The following is a 21,656-nucleotide window of genomic DNA, read 5'->3' as shown; positions in this document are numbered from 1 at the left end:
TATTTTGAGCTGGTTGACATTCAGTTACTAAAGTTAAAAAAAAAAATCTAGAACATAGTTTGGAAACTGGTATGGCAGCTGGTCAGCAGGATCTGTAAAATGTCACATCTGAGCGTCGCCTCTTAAACTTTTGGACTATAAAGCAAAAAAAAAATCTCTTCTGGAGGAAGAGATTATGGAGGGGAAGTCGTGTGACACAAAGGTAAATGCGATGGAGGTGGCCCAGAATAAATGGGGCTGCAGATTGTAGGGGGGATCTCATCAGTTTGAAACTTTTTTTTTCTTTCCTTGGGATTTTAAGCTTCTAATTTTCCTAAGTGTAAAGCAATGTCTGTTGAAAAGTCAAAATTTTATATAGAAGAATTTTAAAAGTGGACACTGGTGTCACAGCATTTTCCGTCATAGTAGCGGTATCATCTGGTAAGTGAAGTGGAAATGGTCATGTATTAGAAAGTGTTAATATTCAAAGGCATTTTTTTTAAGCTTTCTATGAACCTCATATTTTCATGAAAGGAGGAATTACCTAAAGACCTCCCCCAAAAGTTCACTCTGTGAAGTTGTGTGGGGCAGAAAATGCTGTTCTTAACCAGACTGCACATTATTTATTTGAGATAGAAGAGAGAGCCAATAAATGAAAGGAAGGGATACAGGGACAGCATATTTTTAGTTTAAAAGTAAAAATTGAATTAAGTCAGTTTGAAACATTCAGTGCTATGTGTAGTTTTACTCTTGTATCTGTTATGTTTAACATTTTAATACTTATCTCTCTTTCGGAGCACAGTCTATGTAACTCTGTGAGGCTCCGCACTGTTCAGCTGTACCTGGTACTTCCAACAGGTCCTGCTGAAGTAGCCAAGGCTGCTCCTGAAATGTTCAGCGTGAATCCTGCTGCTCAGCTGGCTCCTATCACATGTTTGACTGAGTTTCTGTAGCTTTCTTGGGGGGAGAAAAGTGGTACTTACTGTAAAGGCACTAAGTAATGGTATAGTAGTAGCATAATATTCATTTTCAAAGTGCTAGCTTTGACTTTTTAATTAGGGCTTTGCATTTAAAGCTTACGCCAATGTTGTGATTTTGCATATCTATGCACACCATGAGCACATCTTGTAGGAATTTAAACCACTCTGTTGCTCCACATTCCTGATGGTAACCGAGCGCATTATAGAACAGGCATTGCATGGGTTTCCTACAGGTGTGAGTGTTATCTGCATGTTGCTGTACAAGGGCATCCTATGTAGTCAATAAGTTAAGATTTTACTTCATATTTTCACTGAATCTTCGATTTTTATTTTATAATCTGCTATATAATGCTTGCACTTTTTGTTGTAGTAGTGCCCTCTGGCAGTAAGAAAAAAAACGTCCACTGTTATATTTAATGTGTAATTAATTACCATTTTTTTTTCTTGGAGCAGGATGCTTGGCTTTCTGTGAGGCTTAAAAAAAAAAAACAAACCCATGGTTGTATGAGTATTTTGTAAATTACAGCAAGGTTATGCTTGTCAAACACCAGCGGCTGAATTCATCTCTGCAAAGGAGCGTGCAGTTTTTCTGCTAATAGCTTTTCTCTTCCAAAGTAGTGACTTTTTTTTGTATGTGACAGTGAACCCAGCATATGCTTGTGATTTTGGGGTTTTTTTTTTTGTAAGCAAGAAGTATGCATATATGACTTGAGGTATAAAGCGTTTCTATGCAGATAGGCCCTTAGCAAAAATATATTTTTTCAGCAAACTAAAATATTATATCTAAGAAAATTATTCTGGAAAGTGAGATGTTTGCTTTGTCAAATGGAAGAAAAAAAAACTATTTTTTTTCTTTTTTCTTTTTTTTTTTAAATACTCGAAACATTCACATCCTTATGTGGTGAAGAAAACATGACAGCAGAGAGTCAGCACGTAGGGAATGCTAGCCCAAATATTTGAAACTGGGCTGCTGCTAATTGTGATTAAGTAAAGCTTTGGGTTATATTTTAAAGCTTGTGGCGCAATGTTTATCCTCAATCTCTATTGAAAATGAAAAAATGCTGTAGTCATTATAAAAATAACATGTTATATAAGTACTTAGTCTGTAAAGGAGATTGATGGTTCTGAGATATTAATTGTGGGGAAAAAACATAGATATAATGAGAATGATAAATGTATAGAATTAGAATATATAAATGTATAGAACGTTTCAATCTTTATGCAAGTAGTTCTTGATGTAGATAAACCCTTAGGTTAAGACTTTTAACTCCGTGAGCCAAACAGCTAATAGAGCATCTGATATTTCTGAATGTTATTTCTGATATTCCTGAATTCATCCTTAATTGATGCAATTGATTCAGTTTAGTTCTTTAAGTATTGACTTCCTAAATTATAACCATTCCAAACAGGCTTCTGTCAACAGGTGCTTTTGTGAGTGTCTGTTCCTGTCTTGTCTTTACTCCCTAAAAGGACATTGAATTTGGAAAGTGGACAACGTCCATGGAGGAGGATGGTGGAAAAAGGAGCCCTCCCTCCTCATGCATTTTTTTTTCTTAAGAATGGAGATAACAGAACTGTGGTTTCAAAAACCTATTGTAAGTAAGTAAACGGGCAATTTGGTGGAAACGCAAATAGCCTGGGGGCATGGGGGAAGGTTAAACCCCACAGTAATTCTTTGAGTATTTTGCTCCTGCTTCCAAAAGGAGCTTTTTCTTGCAGGCTTTTCTGACTCTATTTTTACACTGAAAGATGTCACCTTTCTTTGAAGATGTCTTGATTTCAAAGTAAAGATACACCTTGAAGCTTATCAAAAGTAGCCAGATAAGCCACACACACACAAATAGTGATGTGGAAACATATTTTTACTTCAGGATGCCAGTAGGTATAAATGCCCTCCAAATAAATCATTTAAACTTTTAAATGTTTTCGGAAATTTCCTTAGACTTTTAAGAATCACAGAAGTTCTAATCTAATCCGTTAGTTGGTGCTGTTAATGTTCCAAGTGCTGATGTTGATGTAATGTAATTCTCCTGAAATATCTCCTCTTGCATGTTGCAGATGTTATTGAAAAAGGGCAAATTTAAGGGCCTCATGTTTAGGGCTTCCCGCTGGAACGCCACGTTCTATGTGCTCTTCTGCCTTCGGATTCGGTGAGTGTGGAAACGCAGCGTTTCGGCGAGTTGGGACACTTGTGTTTTTATGGGCGCAGTTTTGTGATATTTCATAATGTTCCGCGGGACAGTCAAGCTGCTGACCCCTGCTGCGTGCTACCCCCTTCCCAGGAGGCTGCTGCTTCGAGATCACTCATGTTTCTCACAGAGAAGCCGAGGCTGCCATAGGTCTGTCGCAGCCGCTCACGCGGCCGTGAGGGATGGCCCTGGGGCGGGAGAGCTCTCCGTGATCAGCGCGTATCAACCCGCGGCGGTCACGGGCCTAATTTCTTTATTTTTTTCTGGCAAAACCCGTAGCGGGGGGGGTGGCCCTTCGCACCCCGCGGGCCCGCGCGGCCTTCCCGCCCCGCGGCGAGGCCCTGAGGGGGGCGGCCGCTCCCCGCCCCTCGGCCGCTTTCCCGCCCACTCGGGGGCGCCGCTTAAAGGCGGCGCGCGGCGGCGGCGCCGGGCCTCGCCTCGCCGCGCCTCGCCAGGGCCGCGCCATGTGGGGCTGGAGCCTGCTGCTGGCGGCGCTGCTGCCCGCCGCCGCCACCACCGCGGCCGCGCCGCCGCCCGCGTGCCCCGAGCACTGCGAGCGCGCGCGCTGCCCGCCGCTGCCCGCCGCGTGCCCCGGCGGCGCCGTGCTGGACGCGTGCGGCTGCTGCCGCGTGTGCGGCGCCGAGGAGGGCGAGGCGTGCGGCGGGCCCGGCGGCGGCGGCCCGCCGTGCGGCGAGGGGCTGCAGTGCGCCGTGCCGCCCGGCGCCGCGCCCGCCTCCGCCACGGTGCGCAAGCGGGCGGCCGCGGGGCGCTGCGTGTGCGCCAGCAGCGAGCCCGTGTGCGGCAGCGACGCCGTCACCTACGCGAGCCCGTGCCGCCTGCGCGCCGCCAGCCGCCGCGCCGAGCGCCTCCGCCAGCCGCCCGTCATCGCCATCCAGCGCGGCGCCTGCGGGCAGGGTGAGGACGGGCCGCGGGGGTCCCGCCGTGGGGGAGACGCGGGCGGCAACGCGGCGTGTTGGGGGAGCGGGTCCTGCGCGCGGCTTCAAACCCCTGCGCCCCGGGAAAGCGCCGGGGCTGGGGGAGCCGCGCTCGGAGTTGGAAAGGGCCCTCCTGGGGACCGAAACCGACAGCGAGAGCAGTTAAAATCGCAGCATCGTGTAGCGAAAGCGGCTCGGTCGCGTCAGCAGGGAAGGTTCCCTTTGCCCGTTTCATCGGGTGCTCTCTGATCCTTGCGAACAGCTCTGGAGAGGGGGAAACTTGGACCAGAGCAGCATATTCGGATGACTCGCGCTCCTGTTTCGTTTTCCTTTAGCACTGTTACCTCGCTGTTGTTTTTTGGCTGGATCTGGGTGCAGGTGACTTCTCAGGGGGCCGGTTACCAACGCCGACTGCTCGTGAACCCCATAAGGAGCAATCACGGGGCTGGGAAGCCTTTGCACGTGAGGTCGTTGCGCCGAGCAGCGCTCCGGATCGTCCGGTTTTATTTCTAGTGCTGGGCACTGCAGGACAGCGATGCAAAAGCGGGCAAAAGTCGGGAGATCCCCTTCCTTCCGTGGTATTTGCAGGATGTATTCTGGCAGCTCCTGATACAGACTGATTTGATTCTTATGGACTAAAAATACATATTCATCCCCAAGCACTCAGTACTGATAGGGGTCAATGTGTAAAAACGAGCGAGAATTAGGGCTTTGTTTCTTAAGCGGTGGTTGTGTTTTAGTAAGTTAATGCCATTTTCTTTAAAATCAATCCTCCTTTTGTAGGTTGTACGAAAGCTGCGTACTTCTTTCTTCTGTGCTTCTTTCACCACTATTTACCCCTCATCTGCGCAGCGGAAGGATGTTGTGAATTGTAATGACTGCTCTGCTCGGGCAGAATCCCGATTTTGAAGCCTTAGTGATCCGGTTTGTAGCTCCTTTACGGCACAATCCGCCTTTCTGTGCCGGCTGAAGGCTGCGCTCTGTTCCAGGGGAACATTGCTGCCCTTTTTGGGAAGACAAACAATTAACGCTTTCACACCACAGCTTCCCGATCCGCGGCACAGTATCGTGCTTTGTGATCTTTATTCCCCGTTTATAAAACCGACGCCGTTGCCTCTCAGCGCTTTCGCGGAAGGTCCTGGGCTGGATGAGCAGTGCGCATCCCCTGTGGGTCGCCGTGAAAAAGCACGAGTTGGAATTGCCTCGTTTTGCAGCTTGGCTCTTGGCAGATGTCCTGGACGGGGCTATTTTTGCGTTACAGGAAGGCTGAGCTCCAGCAGTTGCATCACATCACGTGTGTGCTCAGACAGCCCCGTTGCCCCTGTTGCACCTTTAGTTGGATCTCTTTAATATCTGTATCAATAGGGACCCAGGAAGGTACCAGAAAAGCAGACCAGAAGTATCAGCCCCCCTGTGCCTCCTGCAGAGCACCCATTGCTGCAAGCAAAGGGTCCTTCAAATGTAAAGCACCTGAAATAAAAAGAAATGAAGAGTGAGCTGTAAAGCTGCCTTCCCCAGGGGCAGGTTGAACCTGGCTTTATTTAGAAAAGGCTTTGCCTAATACGTGCCTCTCTGGGGAGTTGCTACTTTTTATGTTATTTTGGCTTCATTTGCAACAGCGTTTCTTTTTGTTTCCTGGTGGAGTTATCTTTGGTTACAAATTTTTATAAATTAGCTGTAACATTTTTGTAAAGAATTTAGCCAATACATTACGATGGCCCGGGTAAACAAGGGAATGGGGATGTGGAGAAAGTGGAAACCACTTTCAGTTTCACATCACTTTAGTAGTTAGCCAAGAGCATTATTGTGCCCTTGCTTGCAATGCTCTGAAATTACTCAGGCTATGGCTGCGTAGAGCAGTTGCACCAATAGTTTGTCTGTTGCTCCTTTTACCTTTGAGGATCATGATTGCTTTTGTCGTGTTCTCTCTCTTGTTATGAAGAATTTATTTCCCTTTCCACCCAGTGTCAGGAGCCGGTGAGTCCTGCAGCCTCACGCTTCCCAAGGCTGCCGGCCCGTCCGTCCCCATCCATCCCGCAGCAGGACAGTGGGCAGCAGCACCCGGGTCCCTTCCCAACAGGAGCCATACGCAGACGTCCCCAGCCCCCGGCAGGTGACAGGACGCTGCTTTTCACACCAAAACGCTGGTAAACAGCCCGTGTGGCGCCGTCACCTCCGTGCCGGGCTGGGCAGAGCCCCCCAGCTGAAGCTTCATCGGGTGAAACCCTCCTCTTTCCCAAGGGGTGATGCTGGGGGGAGCGTTTCGGCCTGTCCAGGCTCGGCGCCCACGTGCGATGGCTCCACGTGTGTGACAATGTGGAGGCCCAAAAAGACAGAGGTTCCCTGAGCAGAACCACGTCCATGGTGTGCTCCTCTCCGGAATGAGATCAGGGCAGTGAAACCGCCGGTGTTTTGTGTTTCATTCCTACCTAATGGGTGCTCTATGGATGTCTAATGCCCAGCATGCCAGGGGGATGTTTTCTTTTTCTGTTGCAAATGCCCCGTGCTTTGAACTCCCTCAGGACGTTGGCATCTTGTGGAGCTGGTACCTCAGAGGGAAGGAGGCTCAGGACCATCTACATAGACCTCAAATTGCAGCCTCTCCCTCCCAGCTTCTCCTGCCAGGCCTCTTGGGACCGGGTGCCATTCTTTCCATGCAGTTCTCTGGAGAATTCCATTGCAAAACACAAATTAACTGAGGTTTATCTTTTAATCTTTAATCAGAGTAAGAGAAAGAAAGTTCCTTGTGGATGCTCTTGGTTCTTTACTTTCCTCTAGCCCTTTACGGGGCTGGGTTTTAGATTTTCAAGCAGTGCTTGGCATCATTTTTGGAATGTTTGAGGTACTTGCTGTTCTGCTATAGATTAAGCAGGGCAGTTACATTTTGCATTGGGAGCAGGAGGAGGTGCGTTTAGGAGAAACTCTCATTTCTAGAGCAGTTTGTGTCGTCCCTAGATCCAGGTTTTATCATTTCTTTTCCTCATATTATCACCTCATGCTTCCAGAAATGAAAAAAACTCCATTACTGAAAGTCATTTTCTCATTTTGCACTCATTTTGCAAAATGGCTGATGTAGTATTTTGAAATGCACCGGGCATAAAACGCATCCAAGTGACTCTCCATAATTAATCTGGCAGAAGAAAATGACCCCAGCGGTCAATGCACCATTTGTCATTAATCCTGAGTCTTTTGAAAACAACATAAAAATGAAAACCATGCCTCAAATGATGGGAGAGAGCACTAGATGGAACAGCTCAAATTTCTTTGCTTATAGTACTGATAGGGCTAAATGGTTTGGCAGGGGTGAGCCCTGCAGAAATGAATAATCAGGGCAGGAAAAGAGACTCAGCTGAGAAATCTGGGAAGGTCGGGAATGAAGCCAGATATTTATCAAGAGGAAAGTTGATATTGTTTTTGTGAACCAAGCTTTCAGCTGTTTCCCTGCAGATAGGGATAGGCATTTCATGGTTAGTGTAACGCAGGGACGGTAAGAGAACTTCCCAGGTTACTTGCCACGTGTTGAGTCTCTAAAAATGACCTGTGCGGGACTGGGTGTTGAAAACATTTGATGCATAAATTCATGCTCCAGTGCCGTTGAGTTATTTTTTCTTTCTTATTTTTAGCCAACTTCGTCCCCCTCAGTTACTGCCTTTGGGTGGTCTGAGAATCATTATTTTCTTCTGACTTTCCTCAGTGTTTCTTGCAGCAGAGGGAGAAAGGGAGGGAGAGAAGAGGCAGCTGAACACAGTGGAAATAAATAGTAAAATATTTCCAGAAGAGAACTGATTCCCCAGTGTGGGATTAAAAAGCTTTTCCACAGCCAAGTATTCAGCTCTAAGGAGAGACGACCGTAAGAAGTGGTTTGTCTAATGAAGCTCACCTTTTCCCTGCTCCACATCCAGGTTTCCTTCTTGGGTTTCAGCATTCCCTAGTCTCCAGACATCAAACAGTAAAATCAGTAAATAAAAGATTTGAAACAAGGAAAGATTCAATCCTTTCATCTTCCGGGCTTTGAAATGTAAAGGTATGTGTGGACTAGGCAGGAATACATAACAGCCATGAGTAAGCAGCGGGAGTCGTAGTAGGTTGTGTTTGGATGTGATGGAAGTGGTATATCCTTAGCAGCTAAAGGAAAGTATCTGCTGCCCAAGAAACTCGAGAAGCTGGAAAATATTTTTCAAATGTGAATTTACGTGTGCTTGGAATGAAAGCAAGCGCTGCTAGAAATAGAAACTGGAGTAGTGTGGAGCTTAACTTTTGTGGTAAATAAAGTCACTGCTCCTGTAAGGGGCTCCCAGGATCCCTGGCTGGACCTGCTGGGGTTGTAGGTCCTGCCATATCTATGATTGGGCCCAGCTGAGTATATAATAGTATTTTGAAGGCCACGTTCAGGATGTAGGGGAAGAAAATACTTTGTTTTGCTGTGTGGATACAGGTCATAGTGTTTCCTGCACTGGCTTGCATGACCAAAGGGAAGAATATAACTGAGAAATAAATGCAAACTCCCCTATACTGAAGGGCTATAAAAATGCATTGATTTATCCTTACTGCAGATTTGGACCTCATATCAGTAGTAGCAGGAGCCATCGGGTTTTAAACCTGTCCTACAGAACACAGGTCATTAACTGTGTTATTCTGAAGCTCAGTGAATTGAGGAGATCTTGGCTCCCGCATTTTAGCAACTGCGGATGAACTGGGCAGCCTGACAAGGCAGGGCTTGAGTTTCTGGGCGAATATCACACACCCTGGAGCACTGATAAGAACCTGGAGGCGTTTGTAACGTCCCAGTGCTGCAAGCAGGGGCTGCACGAAGGGCCTGCTGGGGCCAGCAGCAGCGGTAGAGGAAGAAGTGCTAAGGACAGAAGAATTTGGGCTCTAGTGAATATCTCTGCAGTTATACCCACATTGAATTTTTCTTTGTTACTAGATATAAGCCCTTTCTCATCCTTTTTTTTTTTTTTTTTTTTTTTTCCCTATTGAATTCCATTATAGTTTCTCATTCGGCCTTGTGTTTCCCTCCTACTTTAAAACATTGGAATCTTTTCCAGGGAGCTGGGAGAGAGGGATATGCAGTGAATCATTATGATATCTATTTCTGCAGGTTTGCTACTAGAAGCTTTGCTGGTGGTTAGAACTAGGAGTTTCCAATAGTAATTTAGACTTTCATATGTTTTACTGACAATAACTGAATAACAAAATATTAAATCTATTAAATAACTGTGCCTAGTGGGGTTTTTAATGGTTTGCAACAGTTTACAGTATGTGGCACAGCAGAGAATTAAGAGAGCTCATAATATTTTTAGAGGTTGATGTCCCTACTCTCTTCTAGAGATAGCGAATCTAGGGCAGGAGCAGATAAAGAGCTTTGCCAAGGTCAGCCGGTAGCAGAGCTGAGGTTTTCAGTCCCCATGCATTTTCCTCTCCCTTGCCAGCGTTTGCTGCTCCTTTTTTTCCATTGCTTTTCTTTTCCATTACTTTATTTCTTAAATTTGCAGGCTGCAGTTTTGGCTGAGAAGTCCTGCAGACAGAATCGATGATCTGTCAATCTGCATTTGCAAAAATAATATTGGAAAAGGAAAGACGTGGCTTGTCCAAATGCTAATGCAGAAAAGAAATCCCAGCAGCTCTCTTCCCACAAACCCTTCACCAGAAAATAAACAGAGAACCCCAATAATCTTCGCAATTTGTGTTAATAAAGATGTGATTCCTCCTTTTTGCAAGACAGCATAAATGCTGCTGGCATGTGCAGCTCTGCAGCTCCAGAGATTTTATCCCTGTGAAAGCAGAGCTTGGCTGAGCTCTGCTTGCTTTGGTATTCAGAGAGCAAACCGGGAGAGGCAAAACCACTTAGAAAAAGAATTTTCAGATTTTCGTAAAAAGAATTGGGATGGATGCGTCTATCAAAATGTAAATTGCAAATGGCTAAGGCTAAGGCAGCAATTTGTACAACAATTAGAAATCTCAAAATGATAAAAATCTGCATATCAAAGAGTCTTTTATTGTAATTAAACAGAAACCTCTCATTTTTCACAAACTTTAAGAAGAAATGACGTGTGAATGGGAAGAGGCCCCTCTGAAGGCGCCGGTCTCACCCCTGCTAATGCCCCTCTCCAAAGGAGACAGCAGCAATCTCCAGCAATCCTGCTGCGTTTTTGTGGCGCTCCTGTATTCCTGATGTGTACATTAAACAAAATCTGAAACCTCTGTAGGATGATTCCTAAGGTGCACAGTATTGACAGAAACTGTCGGATTTATTCAGCATGCAGTTTTGCATTTTGTGGGGTTAATTATGATAGATTTCTGTAATCCACCACTATGTAGCCCTATGGAGGAGGGGTATGTGTGTTTTATTATTGTTTTCACATTATGTGTTTCATCTTTTATCAGTTTGGTCCTTTGTGCGTTTTCTTTTTCTGTGTCACCATGAGACGACTCGTGTCACAGCCAAGTGGTGAAGTTGGTGCCTGCTCTCTGGCTGCAGGGGATGTGTCTTAGGAGGCTTCTTTCATATTTTCCACTAGCAAAAAGCTTGTTTAAAAATGAAGAAAAAAAAAAAAGAATTCGTCCTTTAGCTATTATGATGTCTTCATATGAGGCTTCCTCGAAATTGAAACCAAGTCTTTCCTAAACAGAGATGTCTTATAAATATTCAATGCAAAAGTTTATTTCTTGTTCAAATGTGAATCTACTGGTTTTTATAGTGTGAAAAGAGATGTTAGTGAGAAGGCTCTTGCTGGCACGTGCAAGGGGAGGAACGTGGAACTCATTGCTTGTAGCTCGCAGAGCTTTTAGTGGATGTTTCATTCGCCCTCCCGAGGTACCTGGAACTGGGAAGCAGAACAGGGCGACAGCCTGAGTTGGAAGCTGGAGGGCTATAAACTGAAGAGGGCTGGAAAAAGGAGAGGAGAACCTATTCCTGACTCATCTGTTATATTTTCAGAACTCTGCAAAGCAGAGAATACCACGTCTGCCATAGCCTGTTGACTGAAATATTCTCTTAATCTGTCTGCAGGAAACAAGGCAGACGCTTTTCCATAACTACCTGACTTAAATTTCTTCATGTTTCCAGTTCAGACAGGACTACGGTTTAATGATGTTTCCGAGTCGGGCGCTCTTTGCTCTTGTCCTAAATTGCTCCTCGCTGTTTGTGCCTCTCTCCAGACAGCTGTGTCCATACGAGCTGCTGCTTTCGGGAGCTCCGAGCACGCAGAGGGTGCCCGGACGCAGGAATCGCCGGCTCCTGCTCCTTAGATGCAGCCCTCGCTCCTCCTTTCTCCTTATGCTGAAAGCTTGAAAGTCTGTTGCTTCCCCTCACAAGTTCCTATGGCCGTCGGCAGTTTGTAAAGCAATTTCTGAAAATTTCCAGGGTTCTTTTATTTATTTTTCTCCATGTGAACTTCTTGCAGACGTAAGTAAAGCCTGAGACTAACCCTGTGGAGTAAAATAAAATTATAGCTGTTTTAAAGATGCAGCTGATGCACTGTGGATTTAAATTCCTTTTCTGGAAGTTGTGTAAAGATGAAGTAGTGCAGCTTAGGCTGAAACACTCAGATTCTGGGTATTGCTACTTCTACAAAACTTCATATCTCCCTAGCAATTCAGTAGTTGTTTTGCAGTGGATAATAACCGGTGTCCAGTTCATGCATTACTCCCACCATTTGCAGAAGCGTTAGGAAAAGTTCCCGTTGAAAAAGAAAAAAAGTTAAGTTTTTACATACAGAAATTTATATGCAAATTTTCAACAAGGAAACTGTAGGCAAATTGCACAAAGGCCTTGACCACTTGCTTGCAGGGAAAAGGAAATCCAATATACCCTGGAAGTGGACAGCTAAGAGGCTTATTCCATATCAAGAACATAGAACACCTGCTGGACCCAGGTTCTCTGAAGACTCTGCGCTTGAAACACTAATTTTCTTCACATACTGTTTTTTATCTTCGTTTCTATACTCAAGGATGCTGTTTTATATGAATACCAACTCTGGTCCAAACACCGTTATCACTAAAGAGCTGTTTATCTCTGAACTCTGTATGGGTTCTTGGTCTCGTTGAACAAGGCGGCTTTTTTTGTTTGTTTAAATGAGTTACAAGAAGCTTTACGCTATTAATTTTATTAGCTTTTCTATTAGTAGAAGTTTGAAGCCTGATCCTTGCAGGGTCTCTGATCTGTGTGATACTTTCCTTCTTAAGGGCTGTCAAGAAGGAATTGATCATCTAAATATTATGAAGATGAAAATGAACTTTGTACCTTTTAAAGTTTGTGCTCATGCCAAAAAGCAACTTTAATTAAAATCTTTGTTTTAATCTTGCAGTGGTTCTTGCTGCAGATGATCTAAGTGAAGACCAGATTAGTGCAGTTTATTATTCAGCAGATTAAGCTGTTTGAAACCTTCCCAGCATCTAGTGCTGTGAAAATATTTTTGTTGTTGTTAGGGATCTAGTAGTAACGTAGATTTTGTTCTTGGAAATCTGTGAAGTTTCTTTAGTTTGTCCTTGGATGATACAGGATAAATACTGGGATAAAGGTAGCTTTATATATAGCAAAGTACTGCCTCTGTGGTTCAGACCTTTCATAATTTCCTCCCTTCATCTGAAAACTGTTCCGAGGCAAATTGTCTATGACATGTAGAATGTTGTGTCTTTCTTTCTTAGTGTTTTCATTGCGTAATATCCCTTTTTGGTGTATTACACAATTTATCCTTGAATAGGAAATGGAATATTTAGGCTTGCAGTTTTACGTAATTTAGAGAGGAGGGAGGAAGAAATGAATAAAGTGGCCGAGGATTCCCAGGCCTCGCTTTTCCCTTGCCTCTTCCCGTGGGGTGCTGCTGTTTTCCGTATGAGCGGAGCACTCGTGTCCCAGCTCCCGGCCCCGCGGCGCACGGGGAGGTTCCTTGGTGCAAGTCAAACCCTACGGGCCCGTTGCTTAGACCTGGAGCCCCCCAATTCTGCCAGCCCGGGGGTTTTGTGAGCACTTGAGCACCCCCTTTTTGGCTCCTCTTGATAAACCCAACAGTTTAGTCATCCGCACGTTGCTCATGGCTCACTCTTGTGCCCGTATCTCTTTCCCTTGCCTTCCAGCAGTCTATTTGCTGATAATAACCCTATTAATGTCACTTGGCAGTGATTATTATTTCTTTTCATCCAAGGCCTGACAGCCAACACACCTTTGAAGTCCCTGAAGAATTAGTTGCCTTGGGAATTTTTCATGTTGCAGCCTATTCCTGTTTTCTTCATTAGCTTTCAGTGATTTAAACTGAATGCACAACAGTCATCTTCATAATGTCATTAATGAAGCTTCCTAACTGCGCTCATGGGCCTTTGGGGCATTTTGCAGAAAGTCAATAAAAACATTACAAAACACAAATAATAATGGAATATTAATAGAAAGAAGAACAGTCTGCAAAAGCATAAACATCAAAGCCTTAAAGGTATTTAGGAACTAGAGTTTTTTGAAGATTACCTCTATTTTTTTTTTTAAGACAACAAAACAATGAAATACCGAAAAGAAATAACGAACTAGGAATAAAAGGCCAGAAGGCTGTGCAAAAAATCAAAGCATGAAAAAAGTCAGAAGACTGTGGAAACTTATAAACGTGGATTCAACAACACTGATTATACTAAAGCAGCAAGTTTTAACTGACAAATGTGGATTGAAAGAAAGAAATACTCACCTACTTGTGTGGTCCTTGTATATTGGGATGCTCATTGTGGTGCAAGATACGTGTAAGGTAATTACACAGTCAAAACTGTGTCATTAGGGGCCTGATAATCTTTTTGTTCCTGTCATTCAAACGTGGCAATAATTGCATAGGATATTTGCATGCTGTGTCATCCGTTAGACTGATGATGTCTTTAGCTGGAACTTCAGGCTATATCTTTTTATAGTCATGGCACGGTCCATGGCAGTAGTACGAAGTCTTCAGCTCTTTTAGTCTGAAAATGTGGAGAAAATTGCTTGGCTCCCTTTCCAGTCTCATGTCTTTCTTTTATCCTAAAACCACAAGTAGAGCTGGAAAATGGATATTTTAGAAGTGCTGAATTTTACTGCTGTCTTGTAGAGCAGCTAATGATGGTGGAAATGACTTTACAATTCTTGAGGAATGGGCACCTGTTCATACTAGTTGTGTGTTGCTGGGGTTCGTGTGCCCGTTTAGACTTCCCTGTGCCTGCTGGTGCTCCAAACCAGAAAATAAAGTTCTGCCTCGTAGTTGTTGCTTGCAGGAAAGGTGGGTGCACCCGTCACCTCCTGCATACACTGCTGCTTCTCCCAAAGACTAATTAGCCACTTTGAGCACTAAGTGAACACAAAATAGTGAAACGTGCACCCATTTTGGTCTGTTTTCTTTCCCTGATGCTCTGTCTAGGTGATTGCAGACAGCATTCTGTCCTTTTCGAGCATTCCCAATTCTTTTGCCTTTAAATTTCATGCTTTAATGTGATGGTGAAGGCCAGTTGTTACGGATTTTTTTCTTGTTAGCATTCCCCAATAAATTCATCTGAGGAGTACTTTGACTTTTGTTTTCTTGCTTAAAAAAAGGTATGTTTTCCATTTAAGTGGGCAGTTGTTCAAGGGTGTTGCAAAACTGTGTTACACAATGCAAGAATTCCTAATACATAAGCAATAAACAGGCGTGGTAAGCCACTGTCAGCTATTTAGGTCAGTATGCCATGAATCAGTATTTATTATCTAACGTTTTCAGAGTATGAAACTCTGACCTTTTGACTGTGCAGTTGGTTTGCCCGCACAAGGATGCGATTTATCCGCAGAGGAAGTGTCGCCTCGGGAATCTCGGCATCCATGGGCAGCTCTCTGGGATGATCTGTTAGTATTCGCACCATGCCCAGCTTGGGCAGCCTTTCTTGTCTTTCATAGCTAAGTGCAGAGTGGAAGGCATTAAAAAAACAAAAAGTGTGTTTTTGTGCAGTTTCCCTTACCATTTTTGGTAGTTTTCTTTTTTCCAAGGCCAGGTGTGACCTTTAAATGCCTATGGAATATAATTTATGTGGAGTCATTTCATAAGCATTGACCAAAAAGCATATTGGTGGATACAGCTTTGTCCTAAGATTTTTTTTATCAACATCATGTTCATCTAATCAGATAATCTGCCAGGGCTCCTATTTAATAAGAGTCAATATTTCCAAATTGCAGCTCTTTTTGTCCAAATGCCTCCGTTATAGTGGATCTTGTAGCTATTGCTGCTGTTTGTGACTGCACTGAAAACACTTGAGATCCTTCAAGGGGGAGCCAAAGAAACCAAGCTCAGAAGAGGGATCAGATAGTGTCTGAGTTGAGCACCCAGCTCCTGAGGGGAGTAGATACTGGTTGGTAAGTCATCTAAAACCCGCTGCAAGCCAAATAAACCAGTATCTATTTGGCCTAATGAAGAGTGCAGTGGTTTGTGCCCAAAAGTCCTTCTGAATCTCCTGCAGCAGGTACTTGGGAATAGCAAACCTTTCCCCTCGGGTTTTCAGAAAATGATGAACTGCATCCAGTTATAGGGAGAGGGAGAGCCTCATAGGATAGTCCTGTATCTCCTCCTAGGATTCCAGAACTCAGTTATCCTGTTATACCATTACACGTCCTTGCAGTGCATCCAAAAGCTGTGTGCTGTGTGAAACTCTTGCACAGTTCAATGACTCATGATTCCTGAAGGGAATTTGATGAGGTGCTTGTCCATCTGTCTCTTTTTCAGCAGGGAACGCTTCTGATTCCTATGTTTCAATTCATTGCAACAGAAAAGCTCTCGTGTTCTTAGCAAATCCCCCCCAAAATGAGGGTTTGTGTCACTATTATGGCAATTGAGGAAGTGGCTTTCGCAGCTTCTTGTATCACTGGCTTTGTATCAACCATTTCCACGTTTGTGGGCATAGCAATTTTCTGTAAAAAATTACTACAGGTTACATACTAGTAACCTAAAAGTCAATTACTGCTACTAATTTTTAAATTTAAAGGAAGTTTAGCTGCTGAGTAACGCGAGGAAGGGAAGTCGAGTCAGGATTGAGATTTTTTTTCTTTCCAAAGTTTTGGGGTGTCTATCTAATGGTGCCAATGGGCTTTGCGTTGGCCGCAGTGGGAATTTGGTCTCTGTCTGCTTCTGAAAATCCTCCTGACCTTTCCCGAATCCTCGCTGACCGCGAGCCTTTGTGTTCCCGGCAGGAATGCTGAGCCCTGGGCTTCCCTTCTTTCCATAAGGGCAGTTGTACGTAGCGCTCAGCCGCGTTTTTGCTCTGAGCAGAGCTGGGGGGTTCAAGTCGTGGCCGGGACACATAGGCAGCACTGTGGGAAACTGCTGGGACTCCCAGGCGGTTCAAGCCTGGTAGTTGAGTTAAACTTTGATGGCAGCTACTTAAACCAGGCTTAGGGCCTTGTTGTCCCAGACACTTTGCAAATGCGGCAGCGAGAGACTTCAAAAATCAGCGAGCAGACGTATTTAGGCAGAAGACGGGCGCCTGTTTGCTTAGTGTAATCCCTCGCCAAAGACCATGAAAGCCAAATAGATGAGCTGGAAGGGAGGAGAGCAGAAGTGGGGGCACCGAGTCCAGCCTGCCCGTCCCGCAGGGAGAGCGGCGGCGAAGGCCGTGCTGCTCCGCGGCCTGGTTTGGTGCGTCGCAAATGGGGGGGCTTCAGGGGGCCTCTTGTCACAATAATAACACATAAATGAAGCATTTCTGTGCAAAAAAAATCAAAACGGAAATTTGGGGGTGGTAGCCACGCTGCAGACTGCTTTTAAGGAAGGGAAAGATATCTACTTAGTGTTTTTAATTCAGGTGTTTTGCAGTGATCCTTCTCCTGGCATTGGGGGAACTCATGACATGTTTTCTGTTTCTATTTCAGGCCAAGAACATCCCAACAGCCTGCGGCACAAATACAACTTTATTGCAGATGTGGTTGAGAAGATAGCTCCTGCCGTGGTTCACATTGAATTATTTCGCAAGTAAACAAGATGCCCAGTTTTGATTTTGTATTCCTGAAAACAGCACTGACTGTGCCAGAAATGTTTGTTGTTGTTGTGTTGTTTTGTTTGCATGTTTGTGTTTTAATGTAATGACACATAATAGCCAAGGGGCTTTTGACAAGATAAATATCTGCCATGCTTAAGAATTAAAGACATTCTAAGAGTCGTGGCCAAAGGTAATCTGTTACTGTGTAATAGCAGATAATATAACAACAGCAGTAACAGCAGTAATAACAGACCTTCTACAGCATTAAAAATAGTCAATTCTGTTTGGCAGTGCATTACTTGGAAGGATTTGTGATTTTTCAATGCTTGGAACTTTTTTCAGAGATGAACATATATGTCCTTTTTTTTCTAGACTTCCTTATTCAAAGAGGGAGATTCCTGTTGCCAGTGGCTCGGGGTTCATTGTCTCAGAAGATGGCCTGATAGTGACAAATGCCCATGTAGTCACCAACAAAAACAGGGTGAAGGTGGAGCTGAAGAACGGTGAAACGTATGAAGCTAAAATTAAAGATGTTGATGAAAAAGCTGACATTGCACTAATTAAAATAGATTCTCAGGTGAGTTATTAAAACAAGATCCTTATTTCTCTTAGTTTAGTATCCTTCTTTCTAAAAGTTATTGCTAATATTAAAGTTTAAAGGAAAGCCTAGGAGTTTAGTGGTCTGAGTTTTAGAAGATCTTTTTGCTGACAAGGTAGGTGTATATATATATGTGTTCTTTATTTGTTTATTATTTTTTAAGCTAAGTAATGATGTGTATTGATTGTTAATTTTATCAGTACATTATAAGCAAGTACATATCAACCTTTATAGATCCCAAAGAGGTAAAACCACCATCAGCAATATAGTTTACTAGCTGATTAATGCACACACCGCCTAATGTAACTGTCCTGTTTCGAGAGGAATATTGAGGTGGGGGTCCTCTATTTTGGTAAAGAGACGAATGTGTGTGTCATTTAGAAAGTATTTGCACCTCTGCATTATGCCATACTAATGCAGATATTAAAATGGAAAAATATCTTGGGAAGCATCTTCAATATTGAAATTAATGCCAGCTCGGGAAGATACTCTTCCTCTGCAAATAGTTTTCTGAACAAATGCAAATACAACAACTGCATCCAGGATCTTCAACCACATCAAACATACGGCGCTTGTAATCAGCCTGTCTTGTTATTCTGGTATCTGCAAGAGCAGAAAAACTCTTTAATGGGATTCTGTGCACATCGACAGCATAGGGCAGATGCTGTATCACATTTAAATATTTTGTGTCACCTAGATGCTCTTGGATGCATGGGATTTCTTGAGGTGCTGCTCATATTTGTTTCTCATATTTGCACTTTTAGTTAATGGCATCCAAACTTAACAGGCAAGAATGCATCATTTAAAACTCATGACTCAAAAATGTGTAGATCTTGCAGTGTTGTTTTAGTTCAGACCTATTCCCCAGTGAGGTCAAAGTGTTTGTGCCAGACTTCATGACTAAATCAGACATCCAATGCAGACCTTTGGATGACCCAAGATACGCAGTGCTCCTGCTGCTCCCCTGCCACCTTTGTCATTTAAAGGCACTTTCTTTCATCATTTTTGTTATTTAAAAACTTTTTTTACCAGCAAAACAGCCTTCGCAATTTCCAAAGAGCTTCTCCACTTTTCTCCTGTGTAAGTAACCGTATGAGCAAGAGTTAACTCCGCTTCAACACATAGAATGAGCGTTTTGTTTCCTCATATTTATGCATTCGCCAGTTGTTTATTTGCTCTTTTTTAATGCTAAAATAATTTAAACGGATGTGAACACAGTAGCAAAGTAGGGGAAAGGTCCCCCAGGATGAGAACTCACAGCATCAAACTGAGTGAAGGGTAGCTGGAGAAGTAGTGTGAAACTGGAGGCGCAGGAAGCTGGCGAAAGTAGAGCCAAAAATTGTGGTGAGAAGGAAAGGTCTCAAGAGTGATAGGGAAGCTGGCTTGAAAGGAGGGAGAAGGTGGTAGATGGAGAGGTATGGGATACTGTGACAGAATGCTTTGGGAGGGGAGCAGGTTGGTGTTACATGGTGCCCTGAGGACACGGCTCCTAAGCTCCCCTGGCAGTGGGACCTAATGGGTGACCAACCAGTTGAGTTGTCTGTAGCAGAGGCCACTGCCAAACAGAGCTTGAACTGGTGGCTCATTGATGTCAGGAATGAGGGAAATACCAGATTGACACATATGCCGGTCTGTGTTACCTGAGAGGTAAAATCAGCTTGGAAAAGCAGAGAAATTTATGGCCTAAACCAGTCTCATAGTACATGAAAGAATAATTCCTGCTGCATATTGCAAGAGGACAGATATTCTTCTTTTTAGAAATTAAAGCTGTGAAATCATCATCATCACATTCCATCTTTTTTTAACATATTTGTGACCCTCTTTCACAAGCGATTTGCCAGCTGGTCATTTACAAGTGTTTTTCATTCCAAGTTGTTATCGTCTAACATTGTTTGGTGGTGAAACAGAATATATGATTTCTTGATCTCGCATGAAGCAGCTTTTACCTCTTTAAAATCAACCATTGAAACATTTATAATTCTTTATTTATAAAGACAACCCATTCCTCGTGTGTATTTCCCTTTGACCCCAGCTCTTTGCATTCCCGGAAAGCTTTGAGGCTTGGGAGAATTTTTTTTGTGACTTTTGTTTTGTTTTTCCTGCAGCAGGAGAAGGGCTTCCCAGCTAACATTTAAATACTGTGTGTTCAAGTAACACGTGGCACTGGCAAACCCCCATCCTGAATGAGGCCTGAGGCAGGGCTCCTCACAATATGGATGGTGCTTTGAACTTGGAGAATTAGAAAGATAGAATTTGCACCATAATCAAAGACATGGAAATGGAAGTGCGAAATGCACTGAACTGAGAAGTCGATTTTCAGCTTGAACTTTCCTGGAACACTTTCATGGATCCACCCAGGTTCAATGTTTGGACTTGCTTTTTGTAGTGAAAAGCCTTTCAGTCACAGAGATTCATAAAAAGCCTTTTAAGATTAACAGACATGATTTATTTAAACTTACACTTTTTCAATGACTAAAAAAGTTGATGTACAGATGACCCTTTAAGAACCTAGGTATGGCGTGAAAGCCATCCCTAAGAATTTGTTCAGATAAGAGATGAGGTTCTTCCTTTTAAATAAGTTACTTGTAGATGACATCAAAGATGTAGAACTTTTTTTTTTTTTTTTTTTTCTGCCTTGGCCTGTTAAGACAGGGTCTGAAGGACAAAAAATATGTCTGCGGTTAGGAACAGACAGAGGAGGAGTTGAAGTATGAGTTCAGACTGTCAGCTGGTATACTTAAAACACTTAAGATTTCACAGCAGCATGCACACTATTTTTCTTTAAACTGTACACATCTGGCCAAAGACACTACTTGAACTAATTTGGGATTGCGGAGTGGAATAGGAAATGAAATAGGATGGTAAACCCTAGGCATCAGCAGAGATCAATTGCTTTTCCCTGATTAAATTCCTCTGAGGATAAGCATATTAAATTCAATGAGGAACAGAAATCTGGGGAAGGAAATGTTCTTATAATCCTAAAGTGTGGTCGTTTTATAGTCTAGAAAAGAGAAAAACTGTATTTCTTGTATCCATATTGAAATGCAACAGTCCTAAAATCTTGAAAGAAAGAAGTAAAATTGGATCCAACTCTGGGAAACTCGAAGGCTGTAGAATTCTAGAGTACCGAGGAAGATGGCTGTGGATGTCAACAGCTCCAAGGAAGCAGCAATACATGAAAGAAACAGTAGTGTTGCAGGCAATTTGGATATGAATATCCAAAACCTATAAAACTTCCCTAGAAAAATGTGGACTCTGGCAGCATAGGCAGTAGGTAGTGAACTAACACATCCTGTCTTGCAGACACGAGAATAAACTCCATCAAAACCATTGCACAACACAACAAAGCAAACAGATGATTCTGAGCTAGCTGAGGTTGGTTATGAAATAGATCTGAAGACAAATGTTGAAGGAAAGCTAAGTGAGATGCAGCTGCTGTTGATAAACAGGAGGAAAGAAGCCTTGCAGGTGGTCTGGTGTGGAGCTGATGGAGCACAGGCCAAGTCTCATCTGAGTCTCTCTGAGTTCTCCAAGCTGAACTGAGGAGGAATAACTGTGAGGTACCCACGAGCTGTGGGCCCTCACCTGCATCCGGGCTGGAAGCCAGAAGCAGTGACAGGGGATGGGTTTTGCCTAGAGACTCTTCTACCCTCCTATGCAGATGGGTCACTCCCGTATCCAAGGCAGGACTTGGCCACTGAGTGAGTTTGTGACTGAGCTTTAATTCATGATGGTCCTTCAGTTCCTTTTTTTTTCTTTCTTTTTTTTCTTTCCCTAGCATCTTATTAATGACCACTTAGACGCTTTAAAATCCTGCTTGGTGGTTTCGTGAGGCGGTGCCATGTGTGTGTCGCTGCGGTCGGAGGGGATTTGCTTTTTTCCCCCGTGTGTACAAACTGGAGGAAGGAGGAAAGCAAACTTTTCCTGTTTATGCATCAATATTTTGATAGCCAGCATGTCGAAAAACCAAGCTACTTGAATTCCAGATGTAAGTGGCTTTTCTAAAATGCTGGTTTGCTTTGAAATCCAACGC

The 21,656-nt window shown here is 43.6% G+C and overlaps 1 protein-coding gene across 1 annotated transcript in view; it reads left to right on the top strand.

The window, feature by feature from the left end:
• Positions 1-3,612: 3,612 nt before the first annotated feature.
• HTRA1 (HtrA serine peptidase 1) overlaps positions 3,613-21,656 on the top strand; it is a 29,797-nt gene continuing 11,753 nt past the window's right edge. The window contains exons 1-3 of the mRNA XM_088520058.1: positions 3,613-4,063; positions 16,919-17,018; positions 17,398-17,602. Coding sequence (XP_088376184.1) covers positions 3,613-4,063; positions 16,919-17,018; positions 17,398-17,602 — 756 coding nt within the window. The remainder of the gene's footprint in view (positions 4,064-16,918; positions 17,019-17,397; positions 17,603-21,656) is intronic.

Source organism: Tinamus guttatus, unplaced genomic scaffold (genome assembly GCF_059628265.1).
Source record: "Tinamus guttatus ecotype Peru unplaced genomic scaffold, ASM5962826v1 Tinamus_guttatus_pri_ptg000079l, whole genome shotgun sequence".
In the NCBI taxonomy this organism is placed as follows: domain Eukaryota; kingdom Metazoa; phylum Chordata; class Aves; order Tinamiformes; family Tinamidae; genus Tinamus; species Tinamus guttatus.
Note: the sequence above shows the minus strand (reverse complement) of the source record. Positions and strands in the feature narration are given on the sequence as shown.